General features: G+C 44.9%; 1 protein-coding gene across 1 annotated transcript in view; it reads right to left on the reverse strand.

Annotated features, from left to right (window-relative positions):
• Nucleotides 1-13438: 13438 nt before the first annotated feature.
• The window catches only part of scyl2 (SCY1 like pseudokinase 2), a 56005-nt gene continuing 48042 nt past the window's right edge, over nt 13439-21401 (reverse strand). Inside the window, exons 17-18 of the mRNA XM_084330411.1 lie at nt 15220-15339; nt 13439-14279 (exon numbers count right to left, since the gene is read on the reverse strand). Coding sequence (XP_084186537.1) covers nt 13653-14279; nt 15220-15339 — 747 coding nt within the window. The 3' untranslated portion in view covers nt 13439-13652. The remainder of the gene's footprint in view (nt 14280-15219; nt 15340-21401) is intronic.

Below are 21401 nucleotides of genomic sequence, written 5' to 3' on the forward strand. Positions count from 1 at the left end.
GATCTAGGGGTAACAGTACTGTATATTTGAATACCGCTTATGTCACAAATGTATCAGTACTAAATACCTATATGTCCCTATGCCATAAATGTCATGTATGTTGTGTATGTCATAAATGTCTATATGAAATGAAAATGGGGGACCCTGATGGAAACAAGACAAACGTCTTTCTCAGGTCTGCATCCCCTTAACAATTGTATGTATTGAGCCGTACTGTATTGTACCCATTCTGCAATCTGTTAAATAAAGTTTTCATTCATTCATTCAGACTGACAACAAGCAGCCCCTCGACAGCCCCCTCCCATCCCCCGGTCGAGCAGGAAGGGAGGGGTGAAAAGAATGGAGTTCACAACTCATAGTGGCATTTATATGACACACAACATTCACGATATCAACCCCTGTGACGTTCGTTTTCCCCCCGGAAAAGCTCAGGACCCTTCGGGGCAATCAGAATGTATCTGCGACCCGGCGGGCAACGGGTTAAACTGAGTCCCGCGCCCTTGTCATGTCGCCGACAGACCACCGCCCCGCGAGCCCCAGGCCACCGCCCCGCGAGCCCCAGGCCACCGTCCCGCGAGCCCCAGGCCACCGTCCCGCGAGCCCCAGACCACCGCCCCGCGAGCCCCAGGCCACCGTCCCGCGAGCCCCAGACCACCACCCCGCGAGCCCCAGGCCACCGTCCCGCTAGCCCCAGGCCACCGTCCCGCGAGCCCCAGACCACCACCCTGCGAGCCCCAGGCCACCACCCCGCGAGCCCCAGGCCACCGTCCCGCGAGCCCCAGGCCACCACCCCGCGAGCCCCAGGCCACCGTCCCGCAAGCCCCAGGCCACCGCCCCGCGAGCCCCAGGCCACCGTCCCGCGAGCCCCAGGCCACCGCCCCGCGAGCCCCAGGCCACCGTCCCGCGAGCCCCAGGCCACCGTCCCGCGAGCCCCAGGCCACCGTCCCGCGAGCCCCAGGCCACCGTCCCGCGAGACTTGTTTCCTGTGCGCCTAAAATTCTACCTGGTCTCATCCCGTGGGGCTCGCAGGACGGTGGCCTGGGGCTCGCGGGACGGTGGCCTGGGGCTCGCGGGCGGTGGCCTGGGGCTCGCAGGACGGTCCACACACCGCTATCAGTGTTCTTCTTCCCCGCCAATGAAGTATTCACCCAAAGACCCAATACCGTGGCAACAACTACTGCACTACCGGTAGAAAAAGTGCAGAGAACCGTGGGAAGTGATGCAAACTGTCTTGTCGTGTTTTGAACATTTATGTTGTGTTGATGGAATCACGTTAATATAGAGAGATGAAAACAATACGTTATTTCGATTGATATGAATTGGATAATGCTAACAGGCTGCAGGCTGTTAGAGGTTAGAGGCAGAACTAGCGTAACGCGCTGTTTGGGCGTAGAGAGAGTGTACATCAGTGGCCAATCAGATCGCAGAACGCGAACGCGGAACTGCAAGTTTGTTGGTAAAAGACTACATGCGTGTGGGACGACCAGCAGGGAGCTGGTCCCGAAAGACACAGACACGGGTTCCTACATAACGAGTCTGGGAATAAAGTGCGTCAATTCCGCTCTTTTTGTGAGAGGGGACGACGTCGGGCTTATCCCAGAGAGACCTCAACGTGAGTGAAACCATTGGCAGCGAGCACCTGGCAGCGAGGACTCATTGGTGAAGTGTAATGCGTGGGAGGTCACGCTGCCTCCGACTCCTTGTACACATAATGCAGATATATATATATATATATATATATAACCCTAACCCTATAGATGACTCCTTGTACATAACTCTATGCTCCTGCTGCGTTGGGGCTGTCATGTCTTTCATCAATGTTCTTTTATTTCACCTAAACAGTTCACTAAAAACAGGTTTCGGAAAACATTTGAGATGATAAATAGGCAATGCAGTTGCAGAATATTGATTCATATTTGATCTACAATGCTTAGTTTCCCATATCAATGCTGTGGTCAGAGCTGGGCAGCTCTATATGCTCACTACGACACCATCAACCTCTTCAAAACCCATCTAAAAACACACCTGTTCACATTTCACCCCGACTCTTTTCTTTTAAGCTACTGATCCTGTTGTTTTAGTTTATTTTGTGTTACCGTTTCTTCCAAATGGACTGCACCTTGCTTCCTTTTTAATTTGTTTTATTTTCCTATTGTTACTATACATATCTATTCATATTCTTATCTTGCCTTTTATATAGCTTCTCTTGAGTCTGAGAAAGGCGCTTCTCTCTTTAACAAATATATTATTATTACAAGTTGTGTAGGGCCCACAGATTACACAAGGGCCCGTCCCCCTCGTGTAAAAGCAGTGTTTTAATAACAGCTGATATGATGATGAAGCAGCACCATATGCTTCCGGTCACGAAAAAAAGCAAAGAGTATGTGAATTGTGGAAACAGCAAGCAGGTAAACCTGTTTTCTCTCCTCTTTTAATGTTGTTCAGTGGAGGCTGTGGTCAGCAAATAAATATATATAGGCTATCAACACATAAACATAATGTTTAATAGATATAGGGTATTGATACATAAACATAATGTTTAATACATGCTATCAACATAAACACAATGTTTAATGCATATAGGCTATCAACACATAAACATGTTTAATACATACAAGTGTTTTTCTTATGTAGGTGTATACAAAAAGCATTGCCAATGATATAGTATGTTGAGATAATATGTTGAGGATTCTGAATAGGATAAAAAAAAGTATGTATTAATTAATCAATCAATGAATGAATTGCTAATCCACAATTGATTGCAACATCTCTAGAAGCCTAAATAATGAGGAAAAGACACAACCTTCAAAATCAATTTTATTACAGACCAGATCCAGTCAAAAAAGGATCCAATACACACATTACAGAACAATAATCATTTATTAGAGTTTTTGAAGACTGTATACCTTTACATCTGTACACATTCAAACTGGAGACATTCACACTATAACAAGTCACTAAATTCCAACCCACATATCAATGTAAACAAAGTGCAATAAAGTGCTTTTGCCTAGAGGTTGTTGTTGGACGACATTATAGATCTCACCTGTTGAAACCTTTTTTTTTTTACTCAAGAGATAAAGTGATCATTCTGCATGACCTAATAAAATATATACATTCTATATTACGCTATGGGTTCACTCTCAATATATATTGTGCCACTTTATTTGTAATAACTAGTCACAGCATATCAATATGATTTCAAACTTGAATCTTACATTTTACAATACATCTAAACTGTAACATTCACATTGAATTGGGGGCAGCGGCAGTCCCTTTTGACCAAGTCCACAAAGTTTTGGACTTGCTTTGATTCTGTATAAAGGGCTCTCAGTGTCCACATTGGACTCAATTGTTATTGTGGTGCCTTGAGGCTGGACACAAGAAGACGTTGGGATTCAGCCCATGGCCATGATGACTTCAAATGTGCCAGTCATTATCAATCTATACAGTAAAGTAACTTCGCATGACGTTTGGATCCAGCCACATAGTAGGGTGATGCTGAAGGGAGGGAGAAATGTACCTCCTAACCATTTGAATGTAGTAGCCTTCTTAAGACCATTCAGAAATGGCAATTCTTTGCTACCACCATGCACTAGTATCATACACAAGCTTTGTAAAAGTCCATTGGACTATGGTAACACATTATTATTAATTAAGAGTGTGAATCTGACTCAAGAGACGGTTCCACAAAGATCATCTTGGTCTCCCTCAGAAGATGTTTTTTGGGGAACCTACTCTTCTTGTGCAGCTTACCGTCTTCTCCAGAAAGAGACAAGAAGATAGATACCAGCTTCCTCTCGCTCAGTAGAAAGCTATCTGGCTGCACGTTAGCCTAGCTTAGTACAATGAATGGAAGCGGACATGGCTGGTTAGCCTAGGCATTGTCCAACTAACACTTCTCCCGAAGAGTGTCCACCGACTTTATTCATGCAAACGCTATACATTGCACCTCGCTGCCTGCCTATATCCAATCCAATCCAACTTTATTTATAAAGCGCTTTAACAGCCACAGGGCCAGGGCACAAAGTGCTGTACAGAGGGAGCATATTAAAAAACTGTAAGCAGCACACAAGAAATTATAAAGGAACAAGAGTACTAAAAAGGAAAAAAAGATAAACATAGGCAACAATAAAAATTAAAATAGATTAAAAGTATTTAAAAAGCAAAGGACACAGTAACAAAACGATACAACAATAACACAATAAAACGATAAGATCATAAAATCAACAACATGGTGTCGAAAGCCAGAGAGAAAAGGTGGGTCTTAAGGAGGCTTTTAAAATGGGACAGTGATGAGGCCTGCCTAATCTGCAGCGGCAGCTCGTTCCACATTTTGGGGGCGACAACGGAGAAGGCACGGTCCCCCCTGAGCTTATGCCTAGTTGTAGGCACTACAAGGAGGAGCTGGGCCCCGTTCCCCGTACCTGGATAACTGAGTTAGCCGGATAACTTTAACTGGATAACTGAGTTAGCCGGACTTTCCGGTTCCCCGTACCTGGATTTTCCAAATCACCATGACAACAGATCCAAAAGTTTGAGCCTGGTCGAAAGCAGAGTTTAAGTTCAAGTTAGCCTGAACCATCGCCACGCCCCCGCAAAGAAGTGACAGCCCGTTTCCTGAAATTATTCCCACAGTCTACGATCTGCATTATACCATTCTGAATTACGTTTTTGTGCTCCATTCTTCCAGAGGGGGCTTTTGAAATGTAAAATAGACCCAAAATGCTGATACTAAATTCACTTTGTCCTAAATAATGCACGTTATATATACCGTGGCGCTCGCTCGTGCGATGTACACATTATGTGGTTATTTTAATTGTAACTGGGATTAAGATGTCTGATGAGATGCGCTGTTTGACGGATTTGAGAAATTGAATGAGCCGTTGACGTCACATTAATGAATGAGGATAAAGAGATAAAACTTCATTCAAAACAAAGAATATTCTAAACACGGGTCTCTCGTTCATTAATGTATAAACAATGAATTTATCCCATCTGGCACAGTGGCTCAGCGGTAGTGCTCAATCCTGGCAACCCGGCGACCGGGGTTCGAAACCCCGTCTTTCCAATATACATTTTTGGAATATAATATTAATGATTATACGCAAAGGTAGCATAGTTTTAAGTTAAAATATTATAAATCTACATGCATTGAGGATGTCATTCTTTATATAGCTCTCAACGTGCACCAAATTGAATTATTCCTATATTGCAAAAAGAAGGAGACGACTGGGTCTCGAACCCCGGTCGTCTGCGTGAAAGTCAAAAGAACAACCCGTTAGACCACAGAGAAGATAAGTAAAAGATCGACCATACATCAATCAATGGGTAAGGGAGCCGTATCGTTATTCTGTATAACAGTTTTACTAATTATTTTCGCTAGCAAGATCTCATTTGATTATTCAATCCAGCAGGCAAGTTTAAAGAAATATAATCTGATTGATTGAGGTAATGAGGGACTTGAAATTAGCCTATAGATAACGCATTTAACTTGTCGGCGAGGCGATTGAGCCGTACTGCAATATGTTAATAAAGTTCTAAATCAATTAATCAATCAATGCCGCTAGAGAATCAGATTCTCTGCTATCGATACGTGCTGGCTTTTCAACTGAAGCGGCCGCGCGCATTTAGCCTGGGTCGCAAGTCTGGCTTGAGTTAACGAGACTGAATCCACCTTCGAGGAACAGGAAAATCCCGGCTTCAAACATCGGGTTAACTGAAGCTGGATAATGACGTCTTGATCGACTTAGTTGAACCAGGTACGGGGAATGGGGCCCTGGTCAGCTGACCTGAGAGAGCGGGAAGGTGCATAGAACTGCAACAGCTCAGAGAGATAGGGTGGGGCAAGGTCATGAAGAGCTTTAAAAGCAAATAAAATAATTTGAAAATGAATCCTAAAATGCACGGAAGCCAGTGGAGTGAGGATAAAATCGGTGAGATGTGCTCATATTTACGAGTGCCAGTTAAAAGACGCGCAGCGGCGTTCTGCACCATCTATGAAAACCAGAGACAAAAAATGCTCTGAACTTCATAAAAGTCAGACAAAGCTTTCCAAAAGCTCAAACAGTGAACTCCAAGCCCACGTGGTTGAACTAAAAATTCAAAGAAACAGACTAAGAAACGATGTAAACACCATGATCAAAACCGCAAAAAGAAATTTCATCAACGACAAAACTGAGGAAAACAAAAACAAACCCTGCGAACTTTGGAAATGACTCAATAATCAACTAGGCTGCAGTAAAAAACTTAAAACTAGATTCTCAAACATAAACATAAAGACGGACAACACGCTCATCACAGACAAGCTGGATGTAGCCAATTACTTAAACATCTTCTTCACAAACATAGCCACAACACTGGTAAACAAACTACCCTCCCACTCAGGGCATTATGGGGTAGAACACATAGTAGCATACTACAAAAACCTAGGGGTCCACAAAGACGACATCAAACTTGAAATGGTAACAACCGATGAGGTACTCAAAAAATGTGCGCCCTCCTAAATAGTCTACGAACAGGTCGAAAAGTACCTGGCGGAAAAAAATCGAATCTACGAATTCCAATCTGGCTTCAGAATGTCCCACTCCACTGACACATGCCTCCTCTATTTGAACGACCACATCAAACAAGAGGTGGACGCGGGCAAATACTGCGGCATGGTCATGCTGGACCTACAAAAGGCCTTCGACACTGTCAATCACTCCATTCTGATTGACATGCTAAAAGCAATTGGTTTTGATAGCTTATCAGTGAGCTGGATGCAATCCTACCTGGAGGGGAGAGAACAGATGGTAGAGGTAAACGGTACTCTATCCCCCCCCCTCACAGTGAGCTGTGGTGTTCCACAAGGAAGCATACTAGGACCGCTACTCTTCCTAATTTATGCAAATGACATGTCGTCAGCCTGTGACTGCAACTTGTTCCTGTTTGCGGACGACTCAGCCCTGCTGGTCTCTGACAAGAACAAGTTGCAGGTTGAAAAAACCCTCAGCTCGGAACTAGGCAAAATCTGCATATGGCTCACTGATAACAAACTATCATTACACATGGGCAAAACAGAGTCCATTCTCTTCGGTTCAAATAACAAACTCAGCAAGACCGACGGCTTCTCAGTTGCAGTGGGTGACAATATTGTCACAAGGAAAGACGAAATTACCTACCTGGGTTCCATCCTAGAGGAAAATCTTTCCTGTGACAAAATGGCATCCAATGTAATAAAAAAAAGTCAACCAACGAACTAGATTCTTGTACCGGATCTCCTCTCTGGTAAACAAGAATACCCTGAAGACTCTGGCAGGAGCACTCATTCAAGGGTACTACAACTATGCTTGCACCTCATGGTACCAAAGCACCTCAAAGGCGCTAAAAACAAGATTACAAACATCACAAAACAAACTAGTCAGACTACTACTTGACCTTACCCCTAGAACCCACCTGACCCCTGCACACTTTGACAACCTAGGATGGCTTAGAGTAGACGACAGAGTATAGCAACTTGCAATGGGCCTGGTCTACAAGATACACTATACGACTAAGGTACCCATGTACATGTCAAAATACTTCCCAAAGGTCAGTGAATACCACGACCACAACACCAGAGGAAGCTCACCAAATCATGTTAAATCCAGATTCGACTCAAACAAGGGACTAAACACGTTTCGCAATTATGCCACATCAATGTGGAACGCCCTACCCAAAGCTGTAAAGGAATGTGAATCCCTACCCACATTCAAAACCGCTCTTAAAGAGCACCTACGGGAGGCTGCAATTCGAAACTGGCCACCATAAATGTCCAAACTCCCCACGCCACCTAATAGACAGTCTCCTCCCCACCGCATGTATATTCTCCCCCTCCAAATGTACAGTCTCCTCACCACCGGATGTATATTTCTCTCCCACCCACCCACCCCCTCCTAATGTACAGTCCCATCCCCATCATATGTATATACTCTGTCAGGATCTACGAGTAACAGTACTGTATATTTGGATACCGCATGTCACAAATGTATCAGTACTAAATACCTATATGTCCCTATGCCATAAATGTCATGTATGTTGAGTATGTCATAAATGTCAATATGAATTGAAAATGGGGGACCCTGATGTAAACAAGACAAACGTCTTACTCTGGTCTGCATCCCCTTAACAATTGTGTGTATTGAGCCGTACTGTATTGTACCCATTCTGCAATCTGTTAAATAAAGTTTTATTTTTTTAAAACTCCATTTTTTAGCGTTTATCGCTTTTCTGGTCAAGCATGACCGACAGATGTAGGGTGAAACGGGAGAGAGCAGGGGAAGACATTCGGCAAATGACGGCGAGTCCGGGAATCGAACTCGGAGTCAACCAGGTCCGTGACGCAGCACGGTATTCCGCGACGCAGCGCGGTACATGGTGTGCTACTAGAGCACCCTAAATAAAGTTTTCATTCATTCATTCATTCACTCTTCTCCACCATCACCAAACTCCTCCAGCCCCCTGACAACCCCCTCCAGACCACCTCCGATCTCTGCAACAGATTCACGGAATTCTTCCAAACCAAGATCGATGCCATCTACCAGCAGCTCCAGTCTATTCCTGTGTCCCCCACACCTCCGGTTGTTAAACATGACCCCCTGCCCCATCCCACCTACTCCTTTTCATCCTTCTCCCTGGTGGACACCGACTCCATTATGAAGCTGGTGTCGGGCTCTAAATCCTCCACCTGCTCTCTGGACCCCATGCCCACCACCCTGGTGAAGGCTGGCCTGCCTGCCCTCTGTGACTGTCCTCTCATGGTAGACAATCATTAACTCCTCCCCGTCCACTGGCTCCGTCCCTGCTGACTTGAAGGTGGCAGCAGTCACCCCAATTCTCAAAAAACCCGGTCTGGACCCTGATAACCTCAACAACTTCTGCTCCATTTCCAACATCCCCTTCCTCAGCAAGGTTCTCGAGTGCGCAGTAGCCGCCCAGCTACAGAGTCACATGGCACACCATGACCTGTTCGAATCACTCCAGTCTGGGTTCAGGGCTAAACACAGCACCGAGACCGCCCTGATCAAGGTAAAAAATGACCTTGTGGCTGCTGATGCTGGCAAGGCAACATCAGCATCCACATCCTCCTGGACCTCTCAGCTGCTTTTGACACCATCTCACACTCAACCTAGACTGCCTGGAAAGTGTCCTTGGCATCACTGGTACCCCCTTGTCCTGGTTCACATCCTACCTAACCAACAGGTGGCAGGCAGTATGTTTCCCTCGGGGGGTCCAGGTTAGCTCCAGCACCTGTTAAACAGGGTGTTCCCCAGGGTTCGGTGTTAGGTCCACTCCTTTTTACGATCTACCTCCTCCCACTCTGTGATATCATAAGGAAACATGGCCTCCACTTCCACTCTTACGCAGACGACACATAGCTTTACCTCTACACCAAACCCTCTGCTCCCCTCCCTCCCTCACTGCCTGCCTCCAGGACATAAAAACATGGATGACCACCAACTTCCTTAATCTCAACAGCAAGAAGACCGAATTAATAGTTGTAGCTTCCCCAGCCCTCCTCCCAAGAGATTGACCATCTTGTTCTCTCCGTGGATGGCTACTCCATCTGCCCCTCCACGGAGGTAAGGAACCTGGGGGTAATACTGGACTCAACCCTCTCATTCCACCCTCACGTCAAGTCTGTCACCAGGTCCGCCTTCTTCCACCTCAGAACCATTTCCCGCCTCCGCCCCTCACTCCGACACCTCAGCGGAAACACTCATTCACGCCTTCATCACTTCCTGCCTCGACTACTGTAACGGAATCCTTCTTGGTGCTTCCAAGAAGGTTCTGGATCGCTTACAGTACGTCCAAAACTCTGCTGCGAGGGTCCTCACGCGCACCAAAACCTGGCAACACATCACCCCCACCCTGCAAAAACTCCACTGGCTCCCCATCAACTACCGAATCCCCAACAAGATCCTCCTCACCTACAAATCCCTGCACGGGTTGGCCCCTTCCTACCTGACCAACCTACTCCACCCCTACACTCCAGCATGAGGCCTCCGCTCCTCCAACTCCGACCTCCTCACCATCCCCTGCACCAGGCATTCCACACCGGGAGACAGAGCTTTCGCTGTAGCTGCCCCCAGACTGTGGAACTCCCTCTCCATCCGAGGCTCTGACACGACACCATCAACCTCTTCAAAACCCACCTGTTCACACTCGCCTTCACGCAACACGGCCCTGCTCCCAAGTAGCCCACCCTGACTCTTTTCTTTTAAGCCACAGATCCCGTTGTTTTTGTTGTTTGTTTTTGTTTTCTTGTTAACTTTCTTGTTACCACTTCATCCAATTGGACAGCACCTTGCTTCCTTTTTTTTTTAATCTTACTTGTTTTTTCCTGTTGTTACTATATATTTTTATTATCTACCCTTTCTTTTATATAGCTTCTCTCTCCTTGTAGTGTCAGAGTCTGAGAAAGGCGCTTCTCTCTTCAAATCCAATTTATTATTATTATTATTATACCTTTCATTACTATATTCCTTTCCCCTAAACATTTGGCACACTTTGCTGAGAAAGAAGATGAAGCCCGTTTACAAATAGCTAATCTTACATTTTACTGTGTCACACTATTATTCAAAGAATTGAAAAAGATGTTTTACTTTACTCGAGAGAAAAATACCTTTGAGTCTAATTCTTATTATGCAAGCTGCCAATAATCAAATAGTGACATCACTGCCACTGAATTGCACTTGTCTTGTAGTATGTTCAAAGTGTGCCGTTATCATTTTGTCTCAATAAAGATTTTCCATTGTCCAGAGCAAAGTGTGAAGCCTTTCAAAACCATTGCACAAATAACGATCAGACAGAGAATATTAGATTGTGTATTTTCATGTATATGTACAGGTTTTCATGGAATCACCACCTTAACACACGATACAATTAAGGTCCGTAGAGGCCACACAATACACATGACAGTGCTATTATACAAAGGATCAGAACTCTTGTAGAAGAATAGTTTTATTTTGTGATCTGCTTTGGGATCCTGACAGGATACGTGATCCACATTCAAAAAAGAAAATCGTTCTCATTCTGAGAGCTACAATCGAAATGAAAATCGAGACCTTGTAAACTCGTCGTGGTCAATGGGGGGAAAATGCACCCAATCGGGGAGACCTTTGGAGTATTGATTGACCAGTAAGGGGGTGAAGAACAGAAGGTGAAAGGTTGCCCTCAAATTCTTCATTAGCTCATGTCGCGGCCCAAGATGACCGATTGAGCTCAGGGTTTGTGGGCCATACACTATAGAGTACAAATCCAACAAAAGCCTGTTATACAGTACCTCAGTATGTTAACACATTCGCCAATCAGGATTTGGGGCTAAATATGTGATCTAGCATCTAGAAAACATAAAAATGGCAGCACCCTCATCTCTAACCCTTTAATTTGTAGGATCAATTTCAAACTAATTTGCGTGTATGTGTTACTTAAAACTCACAAAACCTAACCAAGCAATTGACCTGTCTCAAAACCCTGCCCCTTTTCTTGATCCTCCAATCACAACTGTCGCTTACCTCGGACAAACCAAGTTTGTCCGAGGTAAGCGACAGTTGTGATTGGAGGATCAAGAAAAGGGGCAGGGTTTTGAGACAGGTCCATTGTGGGTCAATGCAACTGAAGGTAAGGTCACATGACTTGGCCACTTGAGCCAATCAGAATGCACCCCGGGGGTCCCCTTACTCACCTTTAAGGATTATTGCACAGCACTTTGCTCTAAGGCCTCTCCTTCGTTGTCATGAGGACACAAAAACACCCTATGCCACTGCAGAGCACTCCCATTTTTAAATAACTATATATACACTCTTCATCGTATTAACAACACAGGTCCCCTGAAAGTGCTCAACGCAAAATATATGAAAAGACTGATATCATAGTACGACATCATTTGATATAAATGACACATCAAATGATCTTAAGCTTCTTTAAAAAAAGAAAAGAAAGGTTACATCAGCAAATACATTTTTTGACGTGCTGAATTAAAATCAGTGTTGGTCATTGGAATCATCAATAGAAAAACTGCTCAAATCAATCTTTAGATCTTTTGCGGTGTGTAGTCGGTAACATGCGACAAAACAAGGGCAACTTCCGTTGCGACGCAAGACACAAAACGGGCCAATCAGAACCTTTGATGAGTGGGGGTGGGACGGGACGACGTCAATGATTAGATACCGTGTGGAGTGTCCATCTTTCTAGTATTTATGTACCCATGTAAGGTCCTGGATCAGGGCTAATCTGTCCTTCTGAATGGGAACTACGCCATGCGTCCTACCACTGCTCAGTCCTTCTCATACTGCATTTCAATATAACCACAAGCATTTGTTAGCTATTTAAAAAAGGGGCAAAAAAACAATGCAGATTTATTTTGCACATAATCTCACACGTCCAAAAACTCTAAACCGTTTTTGAACACGTTCATTTAGTTTGACAGTTAGAGAGTTTTGAATATGGCCACCAGTGATGTCATCAGGGACATTGAATCCTTGTGTTATTTACAGCACCATGAAATGATGTAGATACCTTGTATTATTGGGACTGCTACCTTATCATTTCATTGAGCTGTAATTAACACAACAGATTCAATGTCCCCAATGAAATCACTGATGGCTATACCCAAACTCTCGATAACTGTCAAACTAAATGAATGTGTGCAAAACTTTTGAGTTTTTGTGAGATTATGTGCAAAATAAATCAGACGTTTTTTAGTGAAGTTCCCCTTTAATGAAGTGAAATGTTTGACAAAACCTCGCTCTTTTACACAGAACACACATACGAATCCGCACAGATTTCCGCATGGTATTTGCAAGCAATGGACAATCTTGAGTAATCAAAACCAGAAATATGCTCCATTAACACATTGGGCGCCAGACCCGAGATATCCTGTCTGTGGTGTGATAGTAAAGGGTTAACCTTCTGTAGTGAGGTAGTGAAAGGGTTAAGCCCCCCCCCCCCAAAAGAAACAGGCTAAACGAGAGCCACTATTAAGGAGCAAAAGAGCAGCAGAAGGAGCCACGTGTCTCAGATAATGTCTATTAAAAAGGTAGATTCTGATGCAATTTGTTCATGAAGTGAATTAAAATTCCATTCAATATTTCAATCACAACCAACACACACATGACGAATCGCTCCCTGGATAAACTGGAATGAACCGTAAAACCGTGGCATTAACACACTCGGATGTGTCAAGTATGAAACAGTATGAAACCCCCCCCCCCCCCATCCCTTTTCATAGTTAAGAACACAGCGTAGCATCATGACTCCACTCCACTCCACTCCACTCCACCCCCCCCCCCCCCCTCCCTTTTCATAGTTAAGAACACAGCGTAGCATCATGACTCCACTCCACTCCACTCCACTCCCCCCCCCCCCCCCCCGACCTTTTTTCTCTCTCAAGTCAAGTAGTAGAGGAACACCAGCTGGAGGTTAATTGGTCAGTCATGTAGGCGCATGAGAGTCAAGACTACAATTCAAACCAGGTCAGATTAAAAATACATACAGCAACATCCTCAAGAGGATTGACCATCTTCACATTCAGAGGATCTATTTTTTTTCTACAGGAAAAGTCTCCTGCCTGCAGCTGATAAAAAAAAAAAAGTATATTGAATCCTGGGCCAGGTTTTCTTCTTACTTTTTTACCCAAATAAGTCTTTGAGATCGTTGTTGACAGACGCACTGTGTTTGAGCCCGCCGGCCGGGTTCACGCCGGGGGCCGCGGCGGGCTGAGAGAAGTTCTGTGGGCTGAAAAAGGGGTTGGCCTGCATCCCAAACCCACTTGGTCCCCCTCCCAGGCCCAGCGGCGCTGCTCCCTGGAGCTGGGCAGTCTGAGTGGTCTGGGCCGAACCGAACTGATTGAGCCAAGGGGCGCCGGCGGGTCCGGGAGTGGGCCTGGGACCCATTTGGTTGAGACTGACTTTGGGCTTGTTGGGGGTGAAAAGACTGTCCAAGGCCGACAAGTCGGGGGGCTTGTGTGTCGTCTGCCCCGTGGGTCCCTGGTTCTGGGTGAGGGCGGTGAAGTTGGGGGTACTGGTTGTGGTCGCCATGCCTCCGTAGAGGCCGGGGCCCGCGGGGCACATTGCCAACCCCATGGCCCCGGCCTGAAAGCCCATGCCCGGGTTGAAGCCGTTGCCGACGGGAGCACCAATGGAGCTCATCAAGGAGATGGTGGAGCCCTGGATGGGGGCCGGTCGTGGCGTATTGGACAAGGACATGCTGTTCAGAGACGTCATGTTGTTGAGAAGACTGCTGGTCAGATCTTTAGCCTGCCGTGGGGAACAGAGGAAACAGACATGAACAGTTGTTACTGAGTGAACAGTTGTTGTCAAATATAACTTTCACACAGAGGTTCAAAACACCCAAATATAACTTTCCATGTTGAAAAAAACAATAATTCCCTGGTAAACCACGGTGTTACTCAACAAAACACAAGGTCTTCTCACTGTTTTGTTTTTTTAATGTTAAATATTGTCTGCTCACACAAAGGTAATGTATTATGGTGACTTTACACTGCACCAGAAATACAGGTAGGTTCCCCTGAATCATAAAAGGTATAACACTTGATACTGACTCAAAGAATAAGCTCAGAATTGGCAAAGATAACACTATGTCCAGGTGAACCTTTGTCTATGTAGGCTTAGAGGGTTAAAAGGTGATCTGTGCAACTTTGTTATTCAGTGATTCAGTCACTTCCTACTGCTCAGTACACTTGAAGTAGCTCTCAGTTTCCAAAAGGTTGGTTGGTGATCCCTAGTGTAGATAGATTGTCTGGGAGTGATGGGATTGTGCAAATTTTTATCTAATGTTTGTGTGTGTGTATGTAAGTAAGAGAGACAGATAGTGTGTTTGTGCATGTGTGTGTGTTGGAAAGAGAAAGAAAGAGAGAAGTGTATTGGTAAATCTCCACAATCTCGTGGAGGGTCAGTGGGACGGATATAAATGGTAACATAAGTAAATGTCTTGCTTTGTAGGGTCGTCCTCGACTAAAGAAATTCTTCGTCCACTAATACTCATAGGACTTGTTGACTAATTGATTACACTCTGTCAAATCCAGCCATTTTGTTTCCATCGCGCAGAAGGACCGTGCTTACCAGAGATGTGCTCAACATTTTCCAGGACTCATAAAAAAATGACGAATCAGTTAAAAAAGACTTGATTCATTAGACTAAGAGGGGGGTGGCCTTGTCGGTTTGATGTTTTTGTTACCTGTGTTGTAGGCGTAGCAGCTTTGATAGTCTGTGGTGCCAAGGGCTGCTGGTTCCTCAGTTTAGCCGCCTGCTCCTGCTCCTTAGCCAGCCGCTGCTTCTCCTCCAGGGTCAGAGACATCTGAGGGACAGAGGAGACACAGAGGCCGGGTGGTGATGACAGACAGAGAGGAGACACAGAGGCCGGGTGGTGATGACAGACAGAGAGGAGACACAGAGGCCGGGTGGTGATGACAGACAGAGAGGAGACACAGAGGCCGGGTGATGATGACAGACAGAGAGGAGACACAGAGGCCGGGTGGTGATGACAGACAGAGAGGAGACACAGAGGCCAGGTGGTGATGACAGACAGAGAGGAGACACAGAGGCCGGGTGGTGATGACAGACAGAGAGGAGACACAGAGGCCGGGTGATGATGACAGACAGAGAGGAGACACATTGAGGCCAGGTGATGATGACAGAGGAGACACAGAGGCCGGGTGATGATGACAGACAGAGGAGACACAGAGGCCAGGTGGTGATGACAGACAGAGAGGAGACACAGAGGCCGGGTGATGATGACAGACAGAGAGGAGACACAGAGGCCGGGTGATGATGACAGACAGAGAGGAGACACAGAGGCCGGGTGGTGATGACAGACAGAGAGGAGACACAGAGGCCAGGTGGTGATGACAGAGGAGACACAGAGGCCGGGTGGTGATGACAGACAGAGAGGAGACACAGAGGCCAGGTGATGATGACAGAGGAGACACAGAGGCCGGGTGGTGATGACAGAGGAGACACAGAGGCCAGGTGATGATGACAGAGGAGACACAGAGGCCGGGTGGTGATGACAGAGGAGACACAGAGGCCAGGTGGTGATGACAGACAGAGAGGAGACACAGAGGCCGGGTGGTGATGACAGACAGAGAGGAGACACAGAGGCCAGGTGGTGATGACAGAGGAGACACAGAGGCCAGGTGGTGATGACAGACAGAGAGGAGACACAGAGGCCGGGTGATGATGACAGACAGAGGAGACACAGAGGCCGGGTGATGATGACAGAGGAGACACAGAGGCCAGGTGATGATGACAGACAGAGAGGAGACACAGAGGCCAGGTGGTGATGACAGACAGAGAGGAGACACAGAGGCCAGGTGGTGATGACAGACAGAGAGGAGACACAGAGGCCAGGTGATGATGACAGAGGAGACACAGAGGCCGGGTGATGATGACAGAGGAGACACAGAGGCCGGGTGATGATGACAGACAGAGAGGTAATGGGACGGTAGGAGCGAGAACAATGACAAAATGGGCCAAATACTTATATTAACAAGGACCAACCCAGTATCATTTAGACTTCTCGCAGATTAACAGAGATTGTCCTTGTCAATGGTGAAACTATGCAGTGGAGGAATGCATTCACCTAACATACTGTTCCTTTCAAGACCTTTTATTCACACCACCCCCTGTATCCTCCTTTTCCTCTCCCCTCACAGACGCCCCTACCCTGCCCCCTTTTCTCCCAGATGGCTTAAAAGGCAAACTCACAGAATGAGGGGGGTGCTTGACCCATTCTCGTGGTCCTCAACTGAACTCCTAACCTAAATTGTATGATTTTGCATGATTAGCCATGTTTTAACAATACATTTGTATCAACCATGAAGATTCGACCACGTGCATGATTAATAGGGATGGGTACCGACCGAATCACGTCGGTACTACAGAGTACCGATTCACGTGAGATCCACCGGTGCCACATTTCGGTACTGTAATAAAAATAAGTTTTTTTATTAAGTCCGATGACGGCAACGTTTCGTTTACCGCGAAACGAAACCTATGAAGTGTGCCGCACGTTCCCGTCAATGTTCACGCGAACAATACACTCTTACCTAGGATTTGACTTGATTCAAGAACAAAGCAGTCGGGGCAATGGCAAGCCGAAAACGGTCGCAAGTGTGGTTACACTTGATGCAGACAACGCTCGCTGCAATATTATATATTATAGTGCTGTCAGGCGATTAAAAAATGTTATCTAATTAATTACAGGATTTGTAATTAATTAATCTAATTAATCGCATTTTAATCGCATAACCATTTTAGGCCTGATATTCTATAATCATATTTCAAATTGCATGTGTCCGGATGGCAGAATTCAGTACTGTATCTACAAAACCTTCTGTTTAATCATCTCCCATTTATTTATTTGCTTAGATTTTTCAGGTTTGGTAAATTTTAGCATGGTGTTATTCACAGTCAAAGATAAAATAAAAAAAATAGAAATTGAATTGATAGTCTCATTTGGTTCATTACAATTTACTCAAGCCTAGTAGTAACAGACAGTATTTCTGACACTGGGAATACATTCCCTGAGATCCATAGATGTCCCTAGAATCAGATACCAAGAACATGCAAATGGACCATTAAAAAAAAGAAAAAAGTCTGAAAAAGTTTATTCTACATATTCATTATGGAATGAATGAGATTAAAATATTTATTTTTGTAATACATTTTAAGTTAATTTTCATAACGCGATAATTTGCTGTGTAATTAATTAATCTAATTAACGCGATAAACTGACAGCCCTAATATATATATTAACAAATTATTCTAAATAAATAATAATGATAATAAATAGGGATGTAACGGTACACAGAAGCCACGGTGCGGTACGTACCTCGGTATTGGTGTCACGGTTCGGTACGAATTCGGTACAACAGGAAAGAAAAGTATAATTATTATTATTATATATTTATAATAAATTATTATCATTATTAAATAGAATAATTTTCTATAGGCTTGCCGTGGTAGTCAGTGATACTGGTGTCATTCTGTGTTCAGGCATCCACTGAGTAAATTAATTGCCTACTGCCCCCTTAACAACTTAGGCTTGTTAGGTTTGTTGTTAAGTACCAATCTGGCTTCCGCTCAGGGCATGGATGTGAGATTGCTACGATGAAAGTCCTCAATGATGTCCTCAATGCCCTTGACTCCAAACTCTACTGTGCTGCTGCCTTTATAGATCTGGCCAAGGCCTTTGACACTGTGGATCATGAACAGCTTTTGGAGCGGCTGAGAGACATTGGTGTCACTAATCACAGTGTAGCATGGTTCGAGAACTACCTCTCTGATCGCACTCAGTCAATAAAAACCGACAACCTATTAACCCAGTCCCTATCCATCTCTAAGGGGGTCCCCCAAGGCTCCTTACTAGCTCCAATCCTCTTCTCCATCTATATAAACAACATAGGCCAGTTCGCTGGAAACTCCCTAATTCACCTCTATGCTGATGACAGTCCTGTACACCTCTGGTCCCTCCCCGGATGCTGTCCTGAAAACTCTCCAGGAGAGCTTTCTAAAAATCCAAGCTGGTTTCTCCGCCCTTTGCCTGGTCCTAAACACCAGCAAGACCAAAGTTATGTGGTTCGGCCACAAGGGTACCTCCCAGACTGGCACCATTGTAGCCGCCGATGGCAAAAAGCTTGAACTGGTCACCTCTTATAAATACCTGGGAGTGTGGATCGACACCAAACTCTCCTTCTCTGAACACCTAACTAAACTGCAGGCCAAAGTCAAAGCAAGGCTTAGCTTTCTGTATAGGAACCGTTCCTCCTTCACTAGATCTGCTAAACTCACCCTGGTCCAGATGACTGTCCTGCCGCTATTTGATTTTAGCGATGTAATCTACCGCTTGGCCCGTAAAGGTGATCTAGAGCGCTTAGATATCCTATATCACTCCGCCATTCGCTTCGCTACCAATGCCCCCTACAGGACCCACCACTGCGAGCTATACTCCCTAGTAAACTGGCCCTCCCTGGAGATTAGACGCAACATCCACTGGCTGGCCTTTGTATATAAAACACTTCTAGGCCGTAATCCCCCTTACCTTACTCGCCTAGTCCACCCTCGTCCACTCCCAAATTACCACACCCGGTCAGCCACACATATCCTGGTAAACGCCCCCCATGCCAACTCCTCACAAGGCCGTTCCTCCTTTCAGTACGCAGCAGCTGATAGCTGGAACACACTACAAAAAACCTTAAATATGGAAACGTTTATTTCAATTCGATTGTTTAAGGAAACTTTAACAAACTCCCTAGAGCACTCATGTAGATGTTTCTCCATGTGCTAACACCATGCTGCCACTATTGTTCTGTTGTCCGCCAGTTGTTGTTCAGTTCAGTTGTTGCTCTGTATGTATGTCCTGCCTTTTTAAAAATGTTCCTTTGTGTTTTATTTTTATTTATTTGATTTATCCCCCATCCCCTTTCCCCTAGGGGGCTTTTTACCCCCAAATAGGCCGTTATTGAAAATAAGAACTTGTTCTTAATTAACCTGCCTATTCAAATAAAGGTTTGATGATGATGATGAGTTTCACTTGTAGAGAGGATTTAACTCCATGTGAAGCCGAGACTGAAGACTAGAGAACAGATGACATGTTACACAACAATGGCAGAGGATTTATCAATATTTTGGATTTAAACACAGTAGCAGTTCAACTGGAGAGGAGCTCAGATGATCAGTCCGGAAAGATATTGTAAAAAAATACTAATTTTTTTCTTCTATCAGCTGCGAGTCCGCGGGAGAAGGTTGGCGTGTGTGTTGGTGAGTGACACCAACTTGGTGTGTGTGTCTTTCCATTCGTTAACATTATTGGGGCAAACAAGAAAACGAAAGAAAACTGTAAAATTGTAATGACCCTGCTGTGTTACAAACATGATATAACTCATTCATGGTTAGGGACACCCGACACCTGTAAGGGGAGGGGAGGGAGGAGGGGAGAAACAGCCTGCAGTGCAGAGGGTCAGTGCGCGTTGTTATTTGTTCTGTCCGATTGTCATCGTGCGTGCGTTTACAAGCTTCAACGTTTATTCATCATCTAAATTTGGCAATACAAGCTTAATATTCAACGTTAAAGATCAATGTAAGCCAGTGTAAAGAAAAGTAAAGATATTGAGCAGATTTGTAAAATGTGCAACCATAGTTTCACCTAGTGGTATGACTATGCGACGTATTCTTCGTATGGCTGCACATACTGCACCGTGAGCCACGTACCGTAAATTCGCGAGACGAATACACGTACCGTTACACCCCTAATAATAAATAATTAGAAGTTTGGACAAACAAACAAAGATGTTTTTTTTTACAACTGAGGTAGGTATATTAAATATTTTTAGACTAAAGTACAGAAAAAAGGTACCGTTGGGTACCGGTATCGATTCACAGGTACTAGTACCGGTATCGGTTAAAATGTGAACGGTACTCAATCCTAATGATTAACCACTCCATCACACTACCAATATGGGCAAAATTAGGTCAATAAGAGATTCATAATGTCTGTATCTGTACACTTTCAGTTTATCATCCAGCTCTATGCAATATACTGTAGTTCAAAGAACACTCTTTGTTTCACTTTCATTTTATACGTGCCAATGTTACAAACCCACAGGGTGGGGCAGCACCAGGGTCGAATGAATGAATGATAATTGCATTTACATAGCACTTTTCTAGACACTCAAAGCACTTTACAATGTACGGTGGAAATTGCCTCCTTCACCACCACTGTGTAGGCCCCAACCTTGGGCTACGCAGGCTCAATGGCTGCCAGACACTGGCACCAGGCACCAGTGGCGGCTGCTGACCAAATTTGTTGGTGAAGCACAAAATTATTATATTATATATTAAATTATATTTTTTAAACATCCCCAACGCTGCAACACCCCCATTCCTCCCAGGTGTCAGGCTCCTCATTCGCTTCCATTCATTTTGGGGACCATGTTTAAATATCATACTTCTGAAGTATAAACAAACTATACTGCTGTGATGATTTCAATAAAACAGACCATTCTGAGCAAAACTGTACATTGGAATATTGGTAAACATATCGGTCAATCCCATTGTCCCGTGGGATTATGCCCCCCCCCCTCCCCGCGGCGATATTAATATTTGATTAGAAACGCAAGCAAGGCTTGCGGCGACTCATGTGGTCCTTGGGGGCTACCTGGTGTTGGTGTATTACACACGCAAGGCCACAGCGGGCCAATTAATTCATAATCACTGTAAAATATATATATATATATATTTTAAATGCACTCACCACACAACAGCCAAAGCAGCGAGTGACCGATCTCATCTTCCATTGAATATGGCAGCTTCCTTCTTTCCTTCTCTATTGATATCTCCTCATCACATCTTGCTCTCGTC

This window comes from Notolepis coatsorum (genome assembly GCF_963971535.1).
Source record: "Notolepis coatsorum genome assembly, chromosome: 15".
NCBI classification, from domain to species: Eukaryota; Metazoa; Chordata; class Actinopteri; order Aulopiformes; family Paralepididae; genus Notolepis; species Notolepis coatsorum.